Below are 20,703 nucleotides of genomic sequence, written 5' to 3' on the forward strand. Positions count from 1 at the left end.
TTTGCTATGAAGCCCTTAAATAAGATCTGGTGCAACCAATTACCTTCGGAAGTCACAGAATTAGTTAAATAAAGTCCACCTGTGTGCAATCTGATTGTCATATGATATCAGTATATATACATCTTCTGAAAGTCCCAGAGTCTGCAACACCATTAAGCAAGGGGCACCATTAAATGTCTTGGAATGACCTAGTCAATGCCCAGACCTCAATCCAATTGAGAATCTGTGGTATGACTTAAAGATTGCTGTACACCAGCAGAACCTATCCTACTTGAAGGAGATGGAGCAGTTTTGCCTTGAAGAATGGGCAAAAATCCCAGTGCCTAGATGTGCCAAGACTTGCAGCTGTAATTGGTGCAAAAGGTGGCTCTACAAAGTATTGACTTGGGGGGAGGGGAATAGTTATGCACGCTCAAGTTCTCTGTTTTTTTTGTCTTATTTCTTGTTGGTTTCACAATAAAAAATATTTTGCATCTACGAAGTGGTTGTGTAAATCCAATTATGCAAACCCCACCAAAATCCATTATAATTCCAGGTTGTAAGGCAATAAAATAGGAAAAATGCCAAGGGGGTAAATACTTTCGCAAGCCACTGTACATTCATGTGCGTTTCTTACAATCGTCTTTTATTGACTGGAATTGTGTTGGTCATTTGTAAATAAATGCAGCATTTATTCCAGCTCAAAATAGTTTGGGAAAATACTTAACTCCTCAGATTGTGCTGCTGTCCCCTATTCTTGTAATAATTGCTCAACGACTCTGTGAACCCGGTTGCGGGATTGTTTTTTGGGGGGTGTCCCTTTTTTAGTTTGAGCGTATGCCCTCCAAAAGGTCTATGCATGGCCTTGATGCACACACAGCTATGATAAACCATTCAATGTATGCCTCTGTGTTTACAGGACGCATGCTACTCTGCTGGTTGGAGATGGCTGGGGTAGAGTCTTCACCTGGACCTGTGAGTGATGGGGAAGGAGCAGTTGGGTGTGTCTGTTTGTGTGTGGGTGCCTGCGTGCATGTATGGGTGTGGTGTGTGTGCATGTGCGTGCATGGGTGGGTGCGTGAGTTCCATACAACCAACAATACACCAAAACCCAGCCTGCACTTCAGGAAGCTCTTATTCCACTGCACATGTGCACTCTCACCAGCCCCTGCCTCACCTCCAGACCGACCACCACACTCCAATCGTAGAGAGATGTTCTCTCTCTCAAAGTCTCCAGGCACAGGGAGGAAATGGAGAGAGGGAGGATCAGGACTTTATTTTTGAGTGTTTACAAACTATTTACACTGGACCTTATTACAAGATTAACACATGACATGGAAGGAACAGATCAATGAATCATGTGGTTTCAACCTATATACAGATCATACATTTCAATGTACTTTATAGTAGTAACTTTTAGGTATTTTGTTGATGAAGCTCGGTTATTTAATTGTGAATGTATCTGTTTACAGTGCATTCGGGAATTATTCCGACCCCTTCACTTATTCTACAATGGATTTTTTTTTTAAGTATCAAGAATCTGCACACAATACCCAATAAGGACAAAGCGAAAGCAGGTTTTTAGATATTAGTGCAAATATATGATTTATCTATTTACATAAGCATTCAGACCCTTTGCTATGACACTCAAAATTGAGCTCAGTTTCATCCTGTTACCATTGATCATCCTTGAGATGTTTCTACAACTTGATTGGGTCCACCTGTGGTAATTCAATTTGTTTCTACAACTTGATTGAGTCCAGCTGTGGTAAATTTATGCATGTCAGAGCAAAAACCAAGCCATAAGGTCAAAGGAATTGTCCGTAGAGCTCCGAGACAGGAATGTCTGGGGAAGTGTACCAAAAAATGTCTGCAGCATTTGTGTCCCCAAGAACCCTAACCCTAACCCAAGAACACTGTGGCCTCCATCATTCGTAAATGGAAGAAGTTTGAAACCACCAAGATTCTTCCTATAGCTGGCCTCCCGGCTCTGACAGAGCTTCAGAGTTCCTCTGGGAGAACCTTCCTGGAGGACAACCATCTCTGCAGCACTCCACCAATCAAATCAAATGTATTCATGTAGCCCTTGTTACATCAGCTGTTACATCAGCTGATATCTCAAAGTGCTGTACAGAAACCCAGCCTAAAACTCCAAACAGCAAGCAATGCAGGTGTAGAAACACGGTGGCTAGGAAATACTCCCTAGAAAGGCCAAAACCTAGGAAGAAACCTAGAGAGGAACCAGGCTATGAGGGGTGGCCAGTCCTCTTCTGGCTGTGCCGGGTGGAGATAACAGAACATAGCCAAGATGTTCATAAATGACCAGCATGGTCAAATAATAATAATCACAGTAGTTGTCGAGGGTGCAGCAAGTCAGCACCTCAGGAGTAAATGTCAGTTGGCTTTTCATAGCCGATCATTAGGAGTATCTCTACCGCTCCTGCTGTCTACAGAAAGTTGAAAACAGCAGGTCTGGGACAGGTAGCACGTCCGGTGAACAGGTCAGGGTTCCATAGCCGCAGGCAGAACAGTTGAAACTGGAGCAGCAGCATAGCCAGGTGGACTGGGGACAGCAAGGAGTCATCATGCCAGGTAGTCCTGAGGCATGGTCCTAGGTTTCAGGTCCTCCGAGAGAGTGAAAGAAAGAGAGAAAGAGAGATTTAGAGAGAGCATACTTAAATTCACACAGGACACCGGATAAGACAGGAGAAGTACTCCAGATATAACAAACTGACCCTAGCCCCCCGACACATAAACTACTGCAGCATAAATACTGGCGGCTGAAACAGGAGGGGTCAGGAGACACTGTGGCCCCATTCGATGATACCACCGGACAGGGCCAAACAGGAAGGATATAACCCCACCCACTTTGCCAAAGCTCAGCCCCCACACCACTAGAGGGATATCTTCAACCACCAACTTACCATCCTGAGACAAGGCCGAGTATAGCCCACAAAGATCTCCGCCACGGCACAACCAAAGGGGCGGGGCGCCAACCCAGACAGGAAGATCACGTCAGTGACTCAACCCACTCAAGTGATGCACCCTTCCTAGGGACGGCATGAAAGAGCACCAGTAAGCCAGTGACTCAGCCCCTGTAATAGGGTTAGAGGCAGAGAATCCCAGTGGAGAGAGGGGAACCGTTCCCCTTCACACTCCTGGGCCAGACTACACTCAATCATATGACCCACTGTAGAGATGAGTCTTCAGTAAAGACTTAAAGGTTGAGTCTGCGTCTCTCACATGGGTAGGCAGACCATTCATTAAAAATGGAGCTCCATAGGAGAAAGCCCTGCCTCCAGCTGCTTGCTGGAGGCAGGTAAGACCAAGATTTAAATATTTGGCCTGAATGCCAAGAGTCACATCTGGAGGAAACCTGGCACCATCCCTACAGTGATGCATGGTGGTGGCAGCATCATGCTGTGGGGATGTTTTTCAGTGGTATGGACTGGGAAATTGGCCAGAAGAGACTTGTCAGGATCAAGGGAAAGATTAACGGAGCACAGTACAGAGAGATCCTTGATGAAAACCTGCTCCAGAGCACTCAGGACCTCATACTGGGGAGAAGGTTCACCTTCCAACAGGACAACAACCCTAAACAGACAGCAAAGACAATGCAGGAGTGGCTTCGGGACTAATCTTTGATTGTCCTTGAGTGGCCCAGCTAGAGCCCGGACTTGAACCCGATCAAACGTCTCTGGAGAGACCTGAAAATAGCTTTGCATTAAAGCTCCCCGTCCAATCTGACAGAGCTTGAGAGGTTCTAGAGAGAAGAATGGGGAGAAACTCCCCAAATACAGGTGTGCCAAGCTTGTAGCATCATACCCAAGAAAACTCATAGCTGTAATCACTGCTAAAGTGCTTAGACAAAGTACTGAGTAAAGGGTCTGAATACTTATGTAAATGTGATATTTCCATTTTTTATGTTTAATTCATTTGTAAATAAAAATAAAAAAAACTGTTTTTGCTTTGTCATTATGGGGTATTGTGTGTAGATTGAGGAGGGGGGGAAAACTATGTAATCCATTTTAGAATAAAGCTGCAATGTAACAAAATGTGGAAAAAGTGAAGGGGTCTGAATAGTTTCCGTCTGCACTGTACAGTATATAATAAATTGCATTGAATTATAATTACTCTGTTGTTTGCTGTTTTTGTGGTGTCCTGGATCCTTTTTTGGAGTTGCTTTGGACACAAACACACACACACTGAGCGTCAAAACAGGAAGTTCAATGTCAATGTTGATACGACATTGTTTATTTCAGCCAATTACATAGAAACAAAACAGAATTATATTTAGAAAAAACTGTGGTCGTACGATCTCAGACTTGTTTACATGTGGAAGTATGCAGAGAACCAAAAGGCTGAGCTTGGATTATTTGCCACTAAACATGTACTGACAAAATGTCCTGTTAAGTGGCCTGTTCATAAGCAGTATGGTATGCTTCAGACCCAGATTTCTAACCCAGCATTCTCTAGACAGAGAGGGGGAGAGATGCATGTTAAGAGGGAAAATCCCAAACACAGCTCTCTCTCCGTCTTTTCCACTCTCCCCATCTCTCCCTCCATCACTATGCTCCATGGCCGCCCATAGAGGAGGGCTCCCAGCGAACTGGGAACATTCCCAGAACATTACCTAACATGCCCATTAAGTTCTTGTCACGACTTTCGCCGAAGTCAGTTCCTCTCCTTGTTCGGGTGGTGTTCGGCGGTCGATGTCACCGACCTTCTAGCCATCGCTGATCCATTTTTCATTTTCCATTGGTTTTGTCTAGTCTTCCTTCACACCTGGTTCCAATCCCATCAATTACATGTTGTGTGTTCAACCCTCTGTTTCCCCTCATGTCCTTGTCAGAGGTTGTTTGATTGTATGTTATATGCAAGTTATGTTTTGGTGTGCGACGGGTTATGTACCCACTTTTATTATTTTGTATATTTTGTTTTTTGTAGTTTTGTGAGCAGTTATTAAACGATTCCGTTTATACCAAGTTTGTTCTCCTGCGCCTGACTTCCCTGCCACCAACACTCACCCATTACAGTTCTAGTTAGGATTTTATCTAACATTATGATGATACAGTAACATTCTATTGAATGTTTTTCATAACAAAATGTTTTTTTCTTCAGAAAATATTTTAAAAGAAATATCCTTGATATTCCTAACGTTCACTAAAATGTTGTGCACAACATCTGTAACCACAGAACATTTCCCAAACGTTCTCATTAGGTTTCCAGGTACTTTAATGTAATAACACAATGTACCAGTAATAATTTTAGAACATATGCTGCGACTAAATGTGAATGCAATAGAAATGGTTCTGAGAAAACATTACTGGAACATTCTGCTAATATTGATTGAGATTAAAAACACCCATAACAAGAACCATGGAATATTCCCACAATGCTCTCATGAAGTTATAGTGTGACGTTATGACATGATTGTTCCAATAACGTTCCCTAAACATTCTTCAGAAATCTTGTCTGGATTCCATTAAATTAGTTCTGACATTACTGGAACATCCCACTAACATTAATTGAGATGACATACGAGACACCTACTGTATAACATTGCTGCAACGTTCTGCTAACGACAGATTTGAACCTGCGATCTGCAGGCTACTTAGTCAGCTTCGCCACCAGGATCCTAATGTTTCTAGTGGATTTCCCTTTGTACTGAAATCCTTAAATCATAACCCAAACTATGGCTATATGTCTTAGTACATATGCACATCTATTTAAACCTCACCACAAACTGCCAGGCAATAATTTGACATGATTTCTGAAATCAAGTTTGTAGGATAAATAAAATCATAAAACATCCAACTTTACAGTATATAAAGATTAGTAGAGTAGGAAATAATAGACAATACTTATTTTTCTACATTTAGTCATCTTCACTTTTGCAAAGACAAAGACCACAACCTGGAAGTCAGAGTAAAGGTGTAAACAGCTTTATATTTGTTAGTCCCAGTGGCTCAGTGGATTGATTCCAGGGATAACACTCCAATGCTCCTGGGGTCGGTCAACAAAATATGGTGAAACTATGTTTGTACAATAACAGTTCAGATAAATTGTCATGTGATTCCAAATAATTGCCATTTGTATTTGTGCATAGATTGTTGTACAACTAACTTCCTCAACAATAAGATAACATATGAACATGAACACATTCTATAAACATTGAGGGAATGTTTTGTGCTTCCTGATACGAACATTGTAAGAATGTCATCACAACTGGACAGATTTTGGGAACCTATGTAGTGTCATGTACCCACTGTTCCCACATCCTAATTAAATATTCTGGGAAACGTTGAAGTACTCAGAACAGCTGTTCTGTTAACATTCTTGCAACCTCAAAAGAACGTTTTGTGCACCGTGAAACAAATATCTGAATGTCAGCACAACTATAACTAGTGTTATAGGAACAAATATCTTGGCATATCCCCACAATGTTCCCAAAACCTAAATACATGTTTTAGGAAATTTGAAAGAACATAAAAAAATGTGTTCTGGGAAAGTTCTTGCAACTATTAAAGACCATAAGAACAATATTCTGGGAGCCTTCTTGTAACATCAGGTAAATGTTTTTTTCACCCTAAAAGAAGCATTGAATAATCATCCACACAACTGGACAGTTTTCGTGTTTTGGCGAAAATATATTTTGTGATGTCACCACAATGTTCCCACCAGACTGTTCCCACAACCTAATGAAACATTCTGGGAACCTTTTAAAGAACAGACTAAATTTTGTATTGGGAAAGTTCTTACACGTCAGGTGAATGTTTTATACAAACACTATTGTTATGAGAACATTTGCCTCAATCTAGCGAATGTTCTGGGAACTTTTACAGAACTAATTTTGGTTTGCTGGGCTCTGTCTTTAACCTTTGAGCGTGATGCTAATTGTGCTAAGTGGAGTGGCTTAATAGACTGGAAAATAGTCCCATAACTCTCCCATAGAGCCAGCTATGACCTTCTCAGAGACAACAGTCCACGGCCGTTCTCTCTCCTCCACTGGCTTTATGATATTAAATGCCACACCGTTGGGTTCCTCAGAATAATTTAATCAAATCAATTATAGCACCTAGGCAGAACCATCTTGTAGTTTAACCCAATTATAGGGCACTGTAAAGCTAATTATTAAGCGTGATTACAATTTGTTTAATTTGAATAAATGTTCCCATTAGAGGGTTCATCCCAGTCACTGACTCCACCTCCTCCTCCTTCATATCTCTATTCTCGCTCTCTGCCCCCCCCCCTTTTCTCTCTCTCGTTCTCTCCATCCATCCCATCACTCCATCCATCCTTCACAATCTGACCTTCACAAAATGGCCTCCTCCTTCACCCCTGGTGGGTAGTAGAGCATGGAACCTCCTACCTCCGGGATGAGTCACATTTGTTTATGTCTGTGGTGTTTATGACTGGGGTGTGTTGTTGAAAATCTAGGACATAGACTGAAAATGAGGAGTGCTGCTGTGCTTTAGTAAGATGTCTGTCTTTCTGTTACGTGAGATCTCTGTGTCTATAAGCTATTTCTAGTGTTTGGCCTTAGATTTTCTGCCATATATTTTCCTGATTACCCTGATGTAGATGCGGGTCTATATGCTCAAGAGAGTCTTAAGGCCATGGACAGTTGTTTACGAACTCAAACAGTTTATTGAAATGGGAAACAAATATGAAAAGAAGGACCAAATCATATGTCCGGTTATATTCCGTTCTAAAATTATGTATACAGCAATTTATATATGAAACATCTCCACGATCATTAGATACATTAGTAGCCTATTTACACATTTCAACATTAAACAGAGTTCCAATGCTTTCTGCCTGAGCCAACGTGTTGTTTTGCCAATATGTAATGATATGATATACAGTGCCTTGCGAAAGTATTCGGCCCCCTTGAACTTTGCGACCTTTTGCCACATTTCAGGCTTCAAACATAAAGATATAAAACTGTATTTTTTTGTGAAGAATCAACAACAAGTGGGACACAATCATGAAGTGGAACGACATTTATTGGATATTTCAAACTTTTTTAACAAATCAAAAACTGAAAAATTGGGCGTGCAAAATTATTCAGCCCCCTTAAGTTAATACTTTGTAGCGCCACCTTTTGCTGCGATTACAGCTGTAAGTCGCTTGGGGTATGTCTCTATCAGTTTTGCACATCGAGAGAGAAATTTTTACCCATTCCTCCTTGCAAAACAGCTCGAGCTCAGTGAGGTTGGATGGAGAGCATTTGTGAACAGCAGTTTTCAGTTCTTTCCACAGATTCTCGATTGGATTCAGGTCTGGACTTTGACTTGGCCATTCTAACACCTGGATATGTTTATTTTTGAACCATTCCATTGTAGATTTTGCTTTATGTTTTGGATCATTGTCTTGTTGGAAGACAAATCTCCGTCCCAGTCTCAGGTCTTTCGCAGACTCCATCAGGTTTTCTTCCAGAATGGTCCTGTATTTGGCTCCATCCATCTTCCCATCAATTTTAACCATCTTCCCTGTCCCTGCTGAAGAAAAGCAGGCCCAAACCATGATGCTGCCACCACCATGTTTGACAGTGGGGATGGTGTGTTCAGTGTGATGAGCTGTGTTGCTTTTACGCCAAACATAACGTTTTGCATTGTTGCCAAAAAGTTCAATTTTGGTTTCATCTGACCAGAGCACCTTCTTCCACATGTTTGGTGTGTCTCCCAGGTGGCTTGTGGCAAACTTTAAACAACACTTTTTATGGATATCTTTAAGAAATGGCTTTCTTCTTGCCACTCTTCCATAAAGGCCAGATTGTGCAATATACGACTGATTGTTGTCCTATGGACAGAGTCTCCCACCTCAGCTGTAGATCTCTGCAGTTCATCCAGAGTGATCATGGCTGCATCTCCAATCAGTCTTCTCCTTGTATGAGCTGAAAGTTTAGAGGGACGGCCAGGTCTTGGTAGATTTGCAGTGGTCTGATACTCCTTCCATTTCAATATTATCGCTTGCACAGTGTTCCTTGGGATGTTTAAAGCTTGGGAAATCTTTTTGTATCCAAATCCGGCTTTAAACTGCTTCACAACAGTATCTCGGACCTGCCTGGTGTGTTCCTTGTTCTTCATGATGCTCTCTGCGCTTTTAACGGACCTCTGAGACTATCACAGTGCAGGTGCATTTATACAGAGACTTGATTACACACAGGTGGATTGTATTTATCATCATTAGTCATTTACGTCAACATTGGATCATTCAGAGATCCTCACTGAACTTCTGGAGAGAGTTTGCTGCACTGAAAGTAAAGGGGCTGAATAATTTTGCACGCCCAATTTTTCAGTTTTTGATTTGTTAAAAAAGTTTGAAATATCCAATAAATGTCGTTCTACTTCATGATTGTGTCCCACTTGTTGATTCTTCACAAAAAAACACAGTTTTATATCTTTATGTTTGAAGCCTGAAATGTGGCAAAAGGTCGCAAAGTTCAAGGGGGCCGAATACTTTCGCAAGGCACTGTACAGTAGCTAGCATATACAATTTCTAACATTGTTGAATGCAGAAATTATATAAAATGATTTTACACACAGATAATCTGGCACCTAGACAAAACCACCAGCGATGCACACTAAACAACACACAAAACCACAGATATTTCATCAATAGAGTCAAGGTGTGAAGCAGGTTTTTCTCGTTTATCTCGTTGAGTCCATTGAAATAATAATGGGTTTGTTTAATTTCTTTTCAATGAACTCTGTCTGAAACCTTGAAGGTTTGTAGCTTGTGCCAAAACTTTGGCTCAGCAGGCTAACACAGTCTATTGGCCCACATCAATGGCCAAAAGGCAGTGCCAAAGATCCGATGAGTCTATGTACTGTATCTTGCCAGGTCGCCTACACAAAAATATGTTTTCAAACTCAAAGTTCTTTCCTGGTTAAATAAGACATCTACAGCGGTTTCTCCCGGAATAGGATCTGGGCGTAGACAGTGTCAGAGCTGGAAGGGCTGGAGGCTAGAGGCTCGGGGATGGAGAGAGAAGACGGAGAGGTGGAGCAGGAGGGCGTTTCAGGCCTGGGTCGTACAAGCTCCAACTCTGCATACGTCAGGCTGTCCTCCTCATAGACGCTCGACTGGAAGAGAGGAGAGGAGTGGAAAAGGAGAGTTAAAGGTTTACCTAGTTAAAACCTCTCTCCCTATCATTTGCAGTCATTGAAGGTATTTGTTTATAACAGGATAGCATTTAGTATAACAGGAGAACACTCTGTGTAGTGGAAGAACTGGACAGGGATCTAAGGAGGGGGAATTTTCTGTGGTGGTAGATCATTCGGTATAAAAGGACCTCTATCCCATGTCCTCAGATCCCTTTCTAGTCACACTAATCCAATCAGCAATCTGCGGCGAGCGACTCATTCAGGTCCTTCCTTGCCAATCAAATTCTGACCAGGTGAATTACAACCAATTAGAGCAACCCTTTGCTACCGACAGATTGAAAAATAATTGGTGATCCTCTGATTTTTTTGTTGTGGTCAATATTTTTATGACTGAATAAATAATTGTGCTGGGGAAGCAATAAAATTGACTAGAATTGGCAGGCTCATAACAGGAGGAAAGAACAGCAATAATAACATTAGAGAACACATACAACAGCCCTCTGAGACCAGCTCCCTTAGCTTCTATGCCCAATAACTCAATTGAAAAATATAGGAAAATGTGCTTTTAAATGTAAACCTTGTACAATTTGTTAAAAAAAATAGATTAAACTCAGAAAATGATTAATAAAGGATATGACTCAGAAGGCAGAGATCCTGTAATGTAGTAATATAACATTAATGTGTTGTAATGGGCTGAGGGTGTGGGTGAACAATAAGAGGACCTCTTACCCTAACCGGCCTCCTGGGCTGGCTCTTTAAACGTAGAGGCTTCCTGGGACTCTGTCTCTCTGTAGCTACAGGCACTGGAACAGAATAACATGTTTGATTTCTACTAGGTCAAAACTGTAATAGGTATTCTTTTTTTTTAACTCTGTTTATTAAGTTTTACACACACACACACACACACACACACACACACACACACACACACACACACACACACACACACACACACACACACACACACACACACACACACACACACACACACACACACACACAGACAAGACAAAGCAATATAAATAATATACTCAACTAGAAAAAAAATACAAATAAAAATATAAATAAAAAAATAGCTTTAAAGATACCATACTTTAGACAAGTTAAACACACCAGGCAGAAGGCTAGAGGTTAAAGGGCAATCTATAGTACAGGGACAGAGCAAACACCTCACCATTGTACCTGTAAACAGTCAAGGGATAAGGGTGGAGAAATGCAACCATTCACAGAGTCATGGCCACAGACCGACCATCCACTGGACCAAAAAAAAGTTTACAATGCTTTAAAATAAAAAATAAATAAAAAATAGAATGATTATTCATGTAGGCGTGAACAAAATGTTAAAAATAACTGGGAAAAACAAGCTCACACTTCAGTCTCTGCCCGGGCAAGATGAACAAGGCATCTGCGGATCACAATCAATGAGCACATGGACCTTAATGCCCCCCCCCCAGCAAAAACACAGAGAGAAGCTCCTCCAACCCTTAAGTCACAGACTTATTTTAGTATTCATTGGAATGCCATCAGAGGATGGACTATTTAAAGTAAGACCGGAATGGAGCCCAAGCCTCATCAAACAGTTTGGGGTTCCCACGTTAATTGAATTACATTTTTTTCTAGTTTCAGAGAGCACAACACATCCCTCACCCAATATTTATAAGATGGGGGAGCTGCCATCTTCCAGTTCTGTAGTATTAGCCGTCTAGCTAAAAGAGTTGTATAAGCAACAGTGTCCGACTGGATTCTTGATAGGGGGGTACCCATGGGCAGTACTCCAAAAAGGGCTGTAAGGGGAGACGGATCTATAACAGTGTCATATATATCAGAGAAACATTTAAATATTAATTCCCAGAAACCTGACAGTTTATGACAGCCCCAAAACAGATGCAACAGTGTGGCTGGTTCCACTTTACATCTGACATAGGTAGGATCAAAATCCGAGAATATTCTTCCAAGTTTGGCCCCCAACCAGTGGATACGGTGAACCACCTTGAATTGAATGAGGCTGTGTCTAGTGCTAAAAGAGGACGAGTGCACCCTGTGCAGCACAGATTCCCAGGCGTCTTCCCCAAGTTCCTCCCCCAAATCCTTTTCCCATCAAGTCTTTAAAGGCACCAAAGAAGGGTTCTGTAAGTCATGAATGATTGCATATACATCTGAAATTGCGCCCCTAGGAAGCTTGTTCAGCTCCAAGATGCTCTCTATAGCTGTATTCGCAGGCCTATTGGGAAATCCAGGTGTGTTAGCTCTGACAAAGTTTCTAGTCTGGAGATAGCGGAAAAAGTGGGATTGGGGAGATTGAACTTTTCCTGCAGCTGAGAAAAAGAGGCAAATGTATCATCAAAGAATAATTGGGCTAGCGAGGAGAGGCCTAGTGAGTGCCAAATGCCAAAAGCCCCATCATTCAAAGATGGAGGAAATAAAATGTTCTGATTGATTGGGCCTGATAGAGAAAAGCCTCGGAGGCTAAAGGCTAAACGGAACTGATTCCAAATTTTAAGAGACTGCTTTACAATTGGGTTGACACACCTTTTGCCCAGGGACACTGGGAGAGACGAGCACAGCACAGAGGAAAGTGCTGCAGGTTTACACGATTCAGACTCCATCTGGACCCAGAGTGGTCTAGGGCCAGTAGGATCAGTCTGCAGCCAGTACAGAACGGCTCTGAAATTTGCAGCCCAGTAGTATGTCTGAAAATTTGGTAGAGCTAAACCCCCCAATGACCTAGGCTTCTGTAAATGTTTTCTACCAATCCATGGTACCTTGCCATCCCAAATAAAATGCATGAATGAAATGTGAAATAAAAAAAGATTTTGGAATAAAAATGGGTAAACATTGAAATAAATATAAAAATTTGGGCAACACATTCATTTTAATGACATTAATCCTTCCGATAAGAGAAAGAGGTAGCGAATTCCAAAAAGTAAAAGATTGTTTCAATCTGTCTGCTAGAGCAACAAAGTTTTCCTGAAACAAATTTGAATATTTCCTTGTCACTTTTACTCCCAAGTAAGTGAATTGATCCCGGACAATCCTAAACTGAGAACTTGTAAAAGAGCACTTTAAAGCAGCCTTGTTTACCGGAAAAAGAGAGATAAACAAAAGGAGGTCGTCAGCATATAGCAAGACTTTCTGCTCCCAGCCCGCCCTGATTATGCCTTGAATGGCATCATTAGAGCGTAGTGCAATGGCGAGAGGTTCGATTGCCAAAGCAAACAACAAGGGGGAGAGAGGTCAACCCTGTCTGGAGCCGCGGTGCAAGGGAAAATAGTCAGAGGACAAGTTATTAGTCCATACCGAAGCCATGGGGGAAAAAATAAAGAATCTTTATCCACGCAATGAATTTGTGGCCAAAGCCAAATCTATAAAGGGCAGCTGTTAGGTAATCCCACTCAACACGGTCAAACGTTTTTCGGCATCAAGTGAGACCACCACCTCCGGGTCCCCCGACGCTGGGGAGCACAGTATATTCATAAGGCGCCGAATATTGAAAAATAAATGCCTATTTCTCACAAAGCCAGTCTGGTCAGAGTGTATTACTTGGTGCAGCAAGCCTTCCATACGGATGGCTAAAAGCTTAGCTAGGATTTTGTAATCACAGTTTAAAAGCGAGATTGGGCGATAGGATCCACATTCCAGGGGGTCTTTGTTTTTCTTTAGTAGTAATGAAATTGAAGCCTGATAAAGACTAGGCGGTAGCTTTGAAGTATTAAGGCCCTCTGCAAATAGTCGAGACAAGAATGGGCAAAGCAGACCAGAAAACGTCCTGTAAAATTCGGTTGGAAAACCGTCCGGACCCGGTGATTTACCACTTTTCATTGCGGACACTGCTGTTGCAATCTCCTCAAGCGTAAATTCTTCTTCTAGATAGTCATGGGAGTCTGTATCAATTGAAGGCATATTCAAGCCATCAAAGAAGGAGTCAATCAGCAAAGGGTCTTGAGGGGATTCAGAGGTGTATAGCGCAGAGTAAAATTGTTTAAATTGATCATTGATCTCTTTATGTATAACTGTGGTGGCACCAGACGGGGTCCTTATTTGTGGGATTAAACGTGAGGCCTCAGATTTACGGATCTGATGCGCAAGGAGTTTACTGGCCTTGTCGCCTTGTTCATAGACTTTGTATCGAGCTCGCAAGAGTAACTGTTCAGCTTGCCTGGTAGAAAGCTCATCAAATTCAGATTGAAGTAGTTGGCGCTCTTTATGCAGATCAGAGGAAGGATCCGTATCATACTTCTCATCCAATGTGGCTATGGACTCGCTCAGGTCCCTAAGTCGCTGGGAGCGAACTCTGTTTTGGTTGGCTGTATAAGAAATAATTTGGCCACGTAGGTATGCTTTAAGAGACTCCCATATGGTAGAGCAGGACATACCTGGTGTTGAATTAGTTTTTAGGAATAAGGTGATTTCAGAAGAAATGAAATTGACAAACTCCTTATCTGAGAGTAAAATGGGGTTGAGACGCCATTGATAACACATAGGAGGTCGCTGGGGAAACTCTAGTTCAAGCACTAATGGTGAATGGTCAGAGATAACAATACTCTCGTAAGTACACTGCCGAAGGTTAGGCAGAAGTTTTTTGTCCAAAAATAAGTAATCAATCCGGGAGTATGTTTGATGAACATGAGAATAAAAGGAATACTGTCTATCTGTAGGATGTAGGAAACGCCAGGCCTCAAATATAGCATATTTCTGAAGAAAGGATTGAATAAGTAGGGCACATTTAGATGGGCCTGTATTTGTTTGTGAGGACTTGTCATGAACTGGGGACATTTTACAGTTGAAATCCCCCCCCTAAAATCAACAAATGAGAATCTAAATTGGGAATAGCAGACAGAAAAGAAGAAATGAAACTTGTGTCATCCCAATTGGGAGCATAAACACTAGCCAAAACAAGAGGGGTAGAAAACAGTTCACCGGTTACTATGACGTATCGTCCTTTAGGATCAGCAATAACCTCAGAAGCTACAAAGGGAGTAGCTTTATCAACCAGAATAGCAGCACCTCTTGATTTACTATGAAAGTTTGAGTGGAACACTTGACCAACCCAGTCCTTACGCATCCTAAAAGACTCACCAGTCCTCAAGTGAGTCTCTTGTAGAAATGCAATATTTGCATTCAAACCCTTTAAGTGTGTCAACACCCTCTTACGCTTCACCGGGTTGTTAACCCCTTTGGTGTTCCAAGAAATGTACTTGATCGCATTATTTCGGCCCCTCTGGGGATTCCCGTTATTCAACCGTGTCATCAGAGCATAGAATGGAAAAGCAATGAGCGCCCAAAACTCCCAGAATAACTTGTCTCAGAGTAATAATGTACGGTGGTAAATGTTTGAAAAAGTACAGAAAAAAAACAGGAAAAAAAACTAAAAAGACAGAATGACAACATTATAACTGAACAATTCAACCTGCCCCCCACCCCCCATCCCAGACAATACCTCCCCAAACGAGGTACAAGCCTAAATAGAACATGTTCTCTTCGCACAGTATGTGTCTGTGAGAGTGCGGTCTTAAACCTAAACCCACAGTCCCGCTCTTTAAAGTCACGTTTTGTTAGTGGATCAAGCAGCAAAAAGAAAGATTTGTATGTTTTTTTTTCAATTAAAAAAAAGGCGAATCCCTTGTGCAAACGGAATGACAAAAGCACCACTTGTAGATGTATATAATTGTATTCCCAGTCTTATAACAGGCATTGAGAGAGAAAATAAATTAAACGTATAAAGGCTCTCTGCCAAAAATCTAATTTGAAGTAAGGAAATCGTAGTAAGACAATCAAAAATGATACTAATTATAATAGTAGTCTAGTTGACGCTGAGACAGCTTTCAACCAATAGCAAAAAACTACGTGTGCGCAACGTTGAACGTTTGCTGGGCATAAATGACGCTTAAAACTTTTAAAATTAAAGTGAGGCCCCAAAAACCGTGTAGCCTCGCGAGACATTTACTATTTACTGGGTCAATGCAAACGGATGCAGTAAACAAATAACCAAAAATATTTTGAGTCACTGAGACAATGTGTAAACAGACTAAATAGGTGAGCGAGATAAGGCACGCACACTAGATGATCAAAACATTAGATCACATCAAATAAGCCTGAATAGTTTTGCCAACTATACAAGACTAGCCTGTTCTATCTAAACATAATTTTACCACAGGTGGGTTACTTACTATCCACAGTTCGCAAGCAACAGTTGCTGAATTGTGAGCATATTCAAGACTTCTTGATGTGACGTTGAATGTGAGCCATAGCCTCATCCGGAGATTCAAATGTGTAGTCTTTACCCTCATGAGATATCCATAAACGGGCCGGGAATCGCAGTCCATACTTCACACTTGGATGGTCCCGAAGTACTCGTTTGGCCTGTCCGAAAGCTGCACGCTGCCTGGAAACAGTGGGGGAGTAGTCCTGGTAGATGGAGAAGCTCTGTCCTTGAAAGCTCAGAGTGGTATTGCGGGCTCGTCGGAGGATCTCCATCTTCTCATGAAAAAAGTGCACTCGAAGAATTATGTCACGGGGCCTCTCCCCATCCCGGGGCTTTGGGCGCAGCGACCGGTGGGCTCGATCAATCAGGGGCTTTTCATCTAAGGCAAGAACATCCTTCAGCAGCCCTGAAACGAAATCCGTGGCGCGATGCATTTCCGCGGACTCTGGGACCGATACAAGTTTTAGATTATTGCGGCGAGAGAATCTCTCTAGACTCACACAGCTCTCCTTAACCTTTTTCAAATCCGCAGCTAGGCGTTTAACTTCAGCCTCCAGGGATGTAGTTAAATCGGAGACATTAGTAGCGTAGGTCTCCAGTGCTGCAATCGTTGTAGTGTGTGACGCAGTTGTTGTTTTGAGTAATGTGATTGCTGGCACAGTCTCGTTCCGCAGGATGGTTAAATCTGCTTTTAAAGTATCAGAAACCTCCTGTATTCTGGACTCAATCGTAGCAACCACCTGTGTTTTCATTTCAACTATCTCAGAGCGTAGTAGTTTGATGGCCTCGAGAATGTTCATTTCAGCGCCGCCGGGCCAAGCCGCGCCCCCGGGTAAAGTGTGCGTCCCCGGGCCCTCAGACTCAGGAGAGGGCGGTGATGAGAGCGGGTCTTGTAGGCCGGGTTTTCTCAGAGTCATGCTTTTGGCCTTATGTTTGGTCGACATGCTGACATTCGGAAGCAAAGTAGTCTTGGTTTTTACGGAAAATAAATACGGTTCTGCTGCAAAATTCACATAAACTTTAAGAATACCACGGGAGCAAACGGAAAACACGTCAGTCGCACATGGCGTCCCCTACCATCCCCCTGTAATAGGTATTCTAAGTTCTTGTTTATCTAGGATTATCTATCTATTCTCATAGAAATACTAGAATGGACATTCCCATTCTGGTCAACGTTCTGTGCTGGTTGCGGACCGGCAGCCAATTTTGACATAGCCATGAATGTATTGTCAAATTGCCATGGTCTAAAGGTGTTTCCCCATTCTAGTCATTATATTTGAATGCTACTGTTGTGAGGTCATTATTGAGTACATAGATGTATTGTACCTTTATCTACTCTGTGTGGCGGTGTCTCTGGTTCTCTGGGTGTGTCTCTCCTGCATGCTTTGTGTCTCTTCTCCTTCCTGTGGTTTCCAGGAGACAGGCTGGAGGAGCTCACTGAACTGGTCACCGTCTCTCCAGAGCTGGGGTTACACAGGAACAGCAGGGGTTAACATTAATGGGTGTTTAAGCAGCAACAACCGTCAATCACCCTTATAAGATATAAGTTATTTTAGAAAGACGTAACTTTGGAAGTTGCCTAAATTGTAATCTATGATCTTCCAAGTTGTGTACAGTATTAATGTGAGCTTTAGCTATTGATCATGGAGATTATAAATTAATGGTAAAGACTTACCAGCTCTCTGGACACTTGACCAGGTAATAACTGGCTGTAGAGAGGAGAAGTCAGAGTTAGGGGCTAACAGGGGGCAGCAGGTAGCCTAGTGGTTAGACCTTTGGACCAGTAACTGAAAGGTTGCTAGATCAAATCCCTGGGCTGACAAGGCAAAAATCTGTCATTCTGCCCCTGAACAACCCACTGTTCCTAGGCTGTCATTGAAAAAAAAAAGTTCTTAACTGACTTGCCTAATTAAATAAAGGTAAAAAACAATGATGGTACAGAATTACAGTGAAATACTGTTTCTTTCTTTAAGCCAAGCACACAAGGCTACGAAACACAAGTGACGGGGAAGATAAAGTGTAACCTTTGAGTGTGTGTTTACCTTTTCTGAGTGTATGACGTGTGTGCAGGTACTGGCAGGTGAGGACCAGCGTGAACAGGAAGATGGAGAGCAGTCCCAAGGAGCAGAGGAGCACTGCACACAGGTACACATCTGGAACACACATACATGTTTTACTATCAAACTGGGGACACATCTATAACACATCTGGAAGAGTAAGACAGGCACAGGAATGTCATGTTTTGATTCCAGATTGGGTTTGTTTCTGATTAGAAAGAAGTGTAACACTAGTGCTAATGTTGTCAGTACAGGACAATGATGGGCTGAGTAAAGACATATGAGAAAACTCTACCTCCAAATAGACGCCACACTCCCTCATCGCTCCTGTCCAGTGGGATGTATACTGACATAAAAAGAGAACATTGGATACAGTAAGTGAAAAATCAGTAGATATTGGTAATATAAATTTCAAGTGCTTCATTTTACTCACCTGTGGGCAGAGTTAGCACTTTTTTAGACTTTACAATTGGTTTCAATTGACATCAAGTGCACCTCAAGTGCTAAATCAAGTGCACCTGAAGTATTTGTCATACTACTTTGTGTACTGTATGTATTTGACCCAGGTCTGAACATTAGCATTTCATCTAATGTAGTCTAAGAAACTCAATGAAAACAGTAGAGTTGAATGTTTGCTGAAGAGGAAAACTGAAATATGTATGTTAGTGAAATGGTACATTCTTTGTGTGCATTCACCCATGGCAGCAGACAGACTCCCTCAGTGATTCACAGAAATACACTGAAATACACCGAGGCCCAGACCGCCATCAGACTGAGGCAGAGAGAGATGACTGCAGGGCATGCCAAACCCACACAACCCCACAAACAGGGCTGGCTGGAGAGTGAGGGGGTTCCCCCATCTACAAGTCTACTGAGTTGTGCGGGCGTGCACAGTATGAATGTGTGTGGATATGAGTGTGCCAGATAAGGCTTTCAGTATGAGCCAAGGGCATTTAGGAGAACAGAGGAGAGGAGTGAGATTGAGGAGAGATGGAGGATAGACAAAGGAGAGGAGAGATGAGAGGTGTTCTACATACTTAGCCTCTGAACCTGTAAATTAGATCTTAATATGCCTCTTTAAAACAGGGAGTGATACAACATTAATACTGACTCACTTCAGTTAACCTGAGATGGCTTTCTTTTCTTACCACCCATATAGCATATCTGCTCCAGGTACATTGAGATAATGCTGTCATGTTTACATTTTTACCTAAATATTGACATTTACATTATCTCAGTAATAGTTAGTGATATACTGTAGAGATAGAGCGCATACAGCTACCTGTATTTGTCTGAACAGAGGCTAACCTTGCTGATAACTGAAGTGATGCGGAGGGCTGGAGTTCCAAGAAAGATGAGGTACAGACTTGTTAGTGAGGGGCTCACACACACACAGACACACACACACAGTACTAAATATTTATGTTTGAACATCTTGAAGAACGATCTGGCCTTAATGGTCATGTACTCTTATAATTTCCACCCAGCATAGCCAGAAGAGGACTGACCAACCCTCAGAGCCAGATATTTGGACACAGCCATGGTTTAATCTGTTTCTACTAGTCCTATAGCTTCTACATCAGACAGATGTGCATTGAGAATATAAGAGCATTTCTGATGGCCAGATGTTCAACCTTATATACAGTGCCTTGCGAAAGTATTCGGCCCCCTTGAACTTTGCGACCTTTTGCCACATTTCAGGCTTCAAACATAAAGATATAAAACTGTATTTTTTTGTGAAGAATCAACAACAAGTGGGACACAATCAGGAAGTGGAACGACATTTATTGGATATTTCAAACTTTTTTAACAAATCAAAAACTGAAAAATTGGGCGTGCAAAATTATTCAGCCCCTTTACTTTCAGTGCAGCAAACTCTCTCCAGAAGTTCAGTGAGGATCTCTGAATGATCCAATGTTGACCTAAATGACTAATGATGATAAATACAATCCACCTGTGTGTAATCAAGTCCCCGTATAAATGCACCTGCACTGTGATAGTCTCAGAGGTCCGTTAAAAGCGCAGAGAGCATCATGAAGAACAAGGAACACACCAGGCAGGTCCGAGATACTGTTGTGAAGAAGTTTAAAGCCGGATTTGGATACAAAAAGATTTCCTAAGCTTTAAACATCCCAAGGAGCACTGTGCAAGCGATAATATATAAATGGAAGGAGTATCAGACCACTGCAAATCTACCAAGACCTGGCCGTCCCTCTAAACTTTCAGCTCATACAAGGAGAAGACTGATCAGAGATGCAGCCAAGAGGCCCATGATCACTCTGGATGAACTGCAGAGATCTACAGCTGAAGTGGGAGACTCTGTCCATAGGACAACAATCAGTCGTATATTGCA

At 42.0% G+C, this 20,703-nt stretch overlaps 2 protein-coding genes across 4 annotated transcripts in view; one reads left to right on the forward strand and one right to left on the reverse strand.

The window, feature by feature from the left end:
• wdfy4 (WDFY family member 4) overlaps window positions 1-4,964 on the forward strand; it is a 168,148-nt gene extending 163,184 nt beyond the window's left edge. For all 3 annotated transcript variants that reach the window (XM_036960203.2, XM_036960204.2, XM_036960205.2), the window contains exon 65: window positions 899-4,964. In XM_036960203.2, the coding sequence (XP_036816098.2) occupies window positions 899-962 (64 nt within the window). In that variant the 3' untranslated portion in view covers window positions 963-4,964. The remainder of the gene's footprint in view (window positions 1-898) is intronic.
• Window positions 4,965-7,601: 2,637 nt separating this feature from the next.
• LOC110502235 (V-set and transmembrane domain-containing protein 4) overlaps window positions 7,602-20,703 on the reverse strand; it is a 33,279-nt gene continuing 20,177 nt past the window's right edge. The window contains exons 3-8 of the mRNA XM_021580111.3: window positions 18,646-18,696; window positions 18,336-18,446; window positions 17,969-18,002; window positions 17,620-17,756; window positions 10,821-10,894; window positions 7,602-10,070 (exon numbers count right to left, since the gene is read on the reverse strand). Of these exons, the coding sequence (XP_021435786.1) occupies window positions 9,888-10,070; window positions 10,821-10,894; window positions 17,620-17,756; window positions 17,969-18,002; window positions 18,336-18,446; window positions 18,646-18,696 (590 nt within the window). The 3' untranslated portion in view covers window positions 7,602-9,887. The remainder of the gene's footprint in view (window positions 10,071-10,820; window positions 10,895-17,619; window positions 17,757-17,968; window positions 18,003-18,335; window positions 18,447-18,645; window positions 18,697-20,703) is intronic.

This window comes from Oncorhynchus mykiss, chromosome 23 (assembly GCF_057628025.1).
Source record: "Oncorhynchus mykiss isolate SJ-2025 chromosome 23, ASM5762802v1, whole genome shotgun sequence".
In the NCBI taxonomy this organism is placed as follows: Eukaryota; Metazoa; Chordata; class Actinopteri; order Salmoniformes; family Salmonidae; genus Oncorhynchus; species Oncorhynchus mykiss.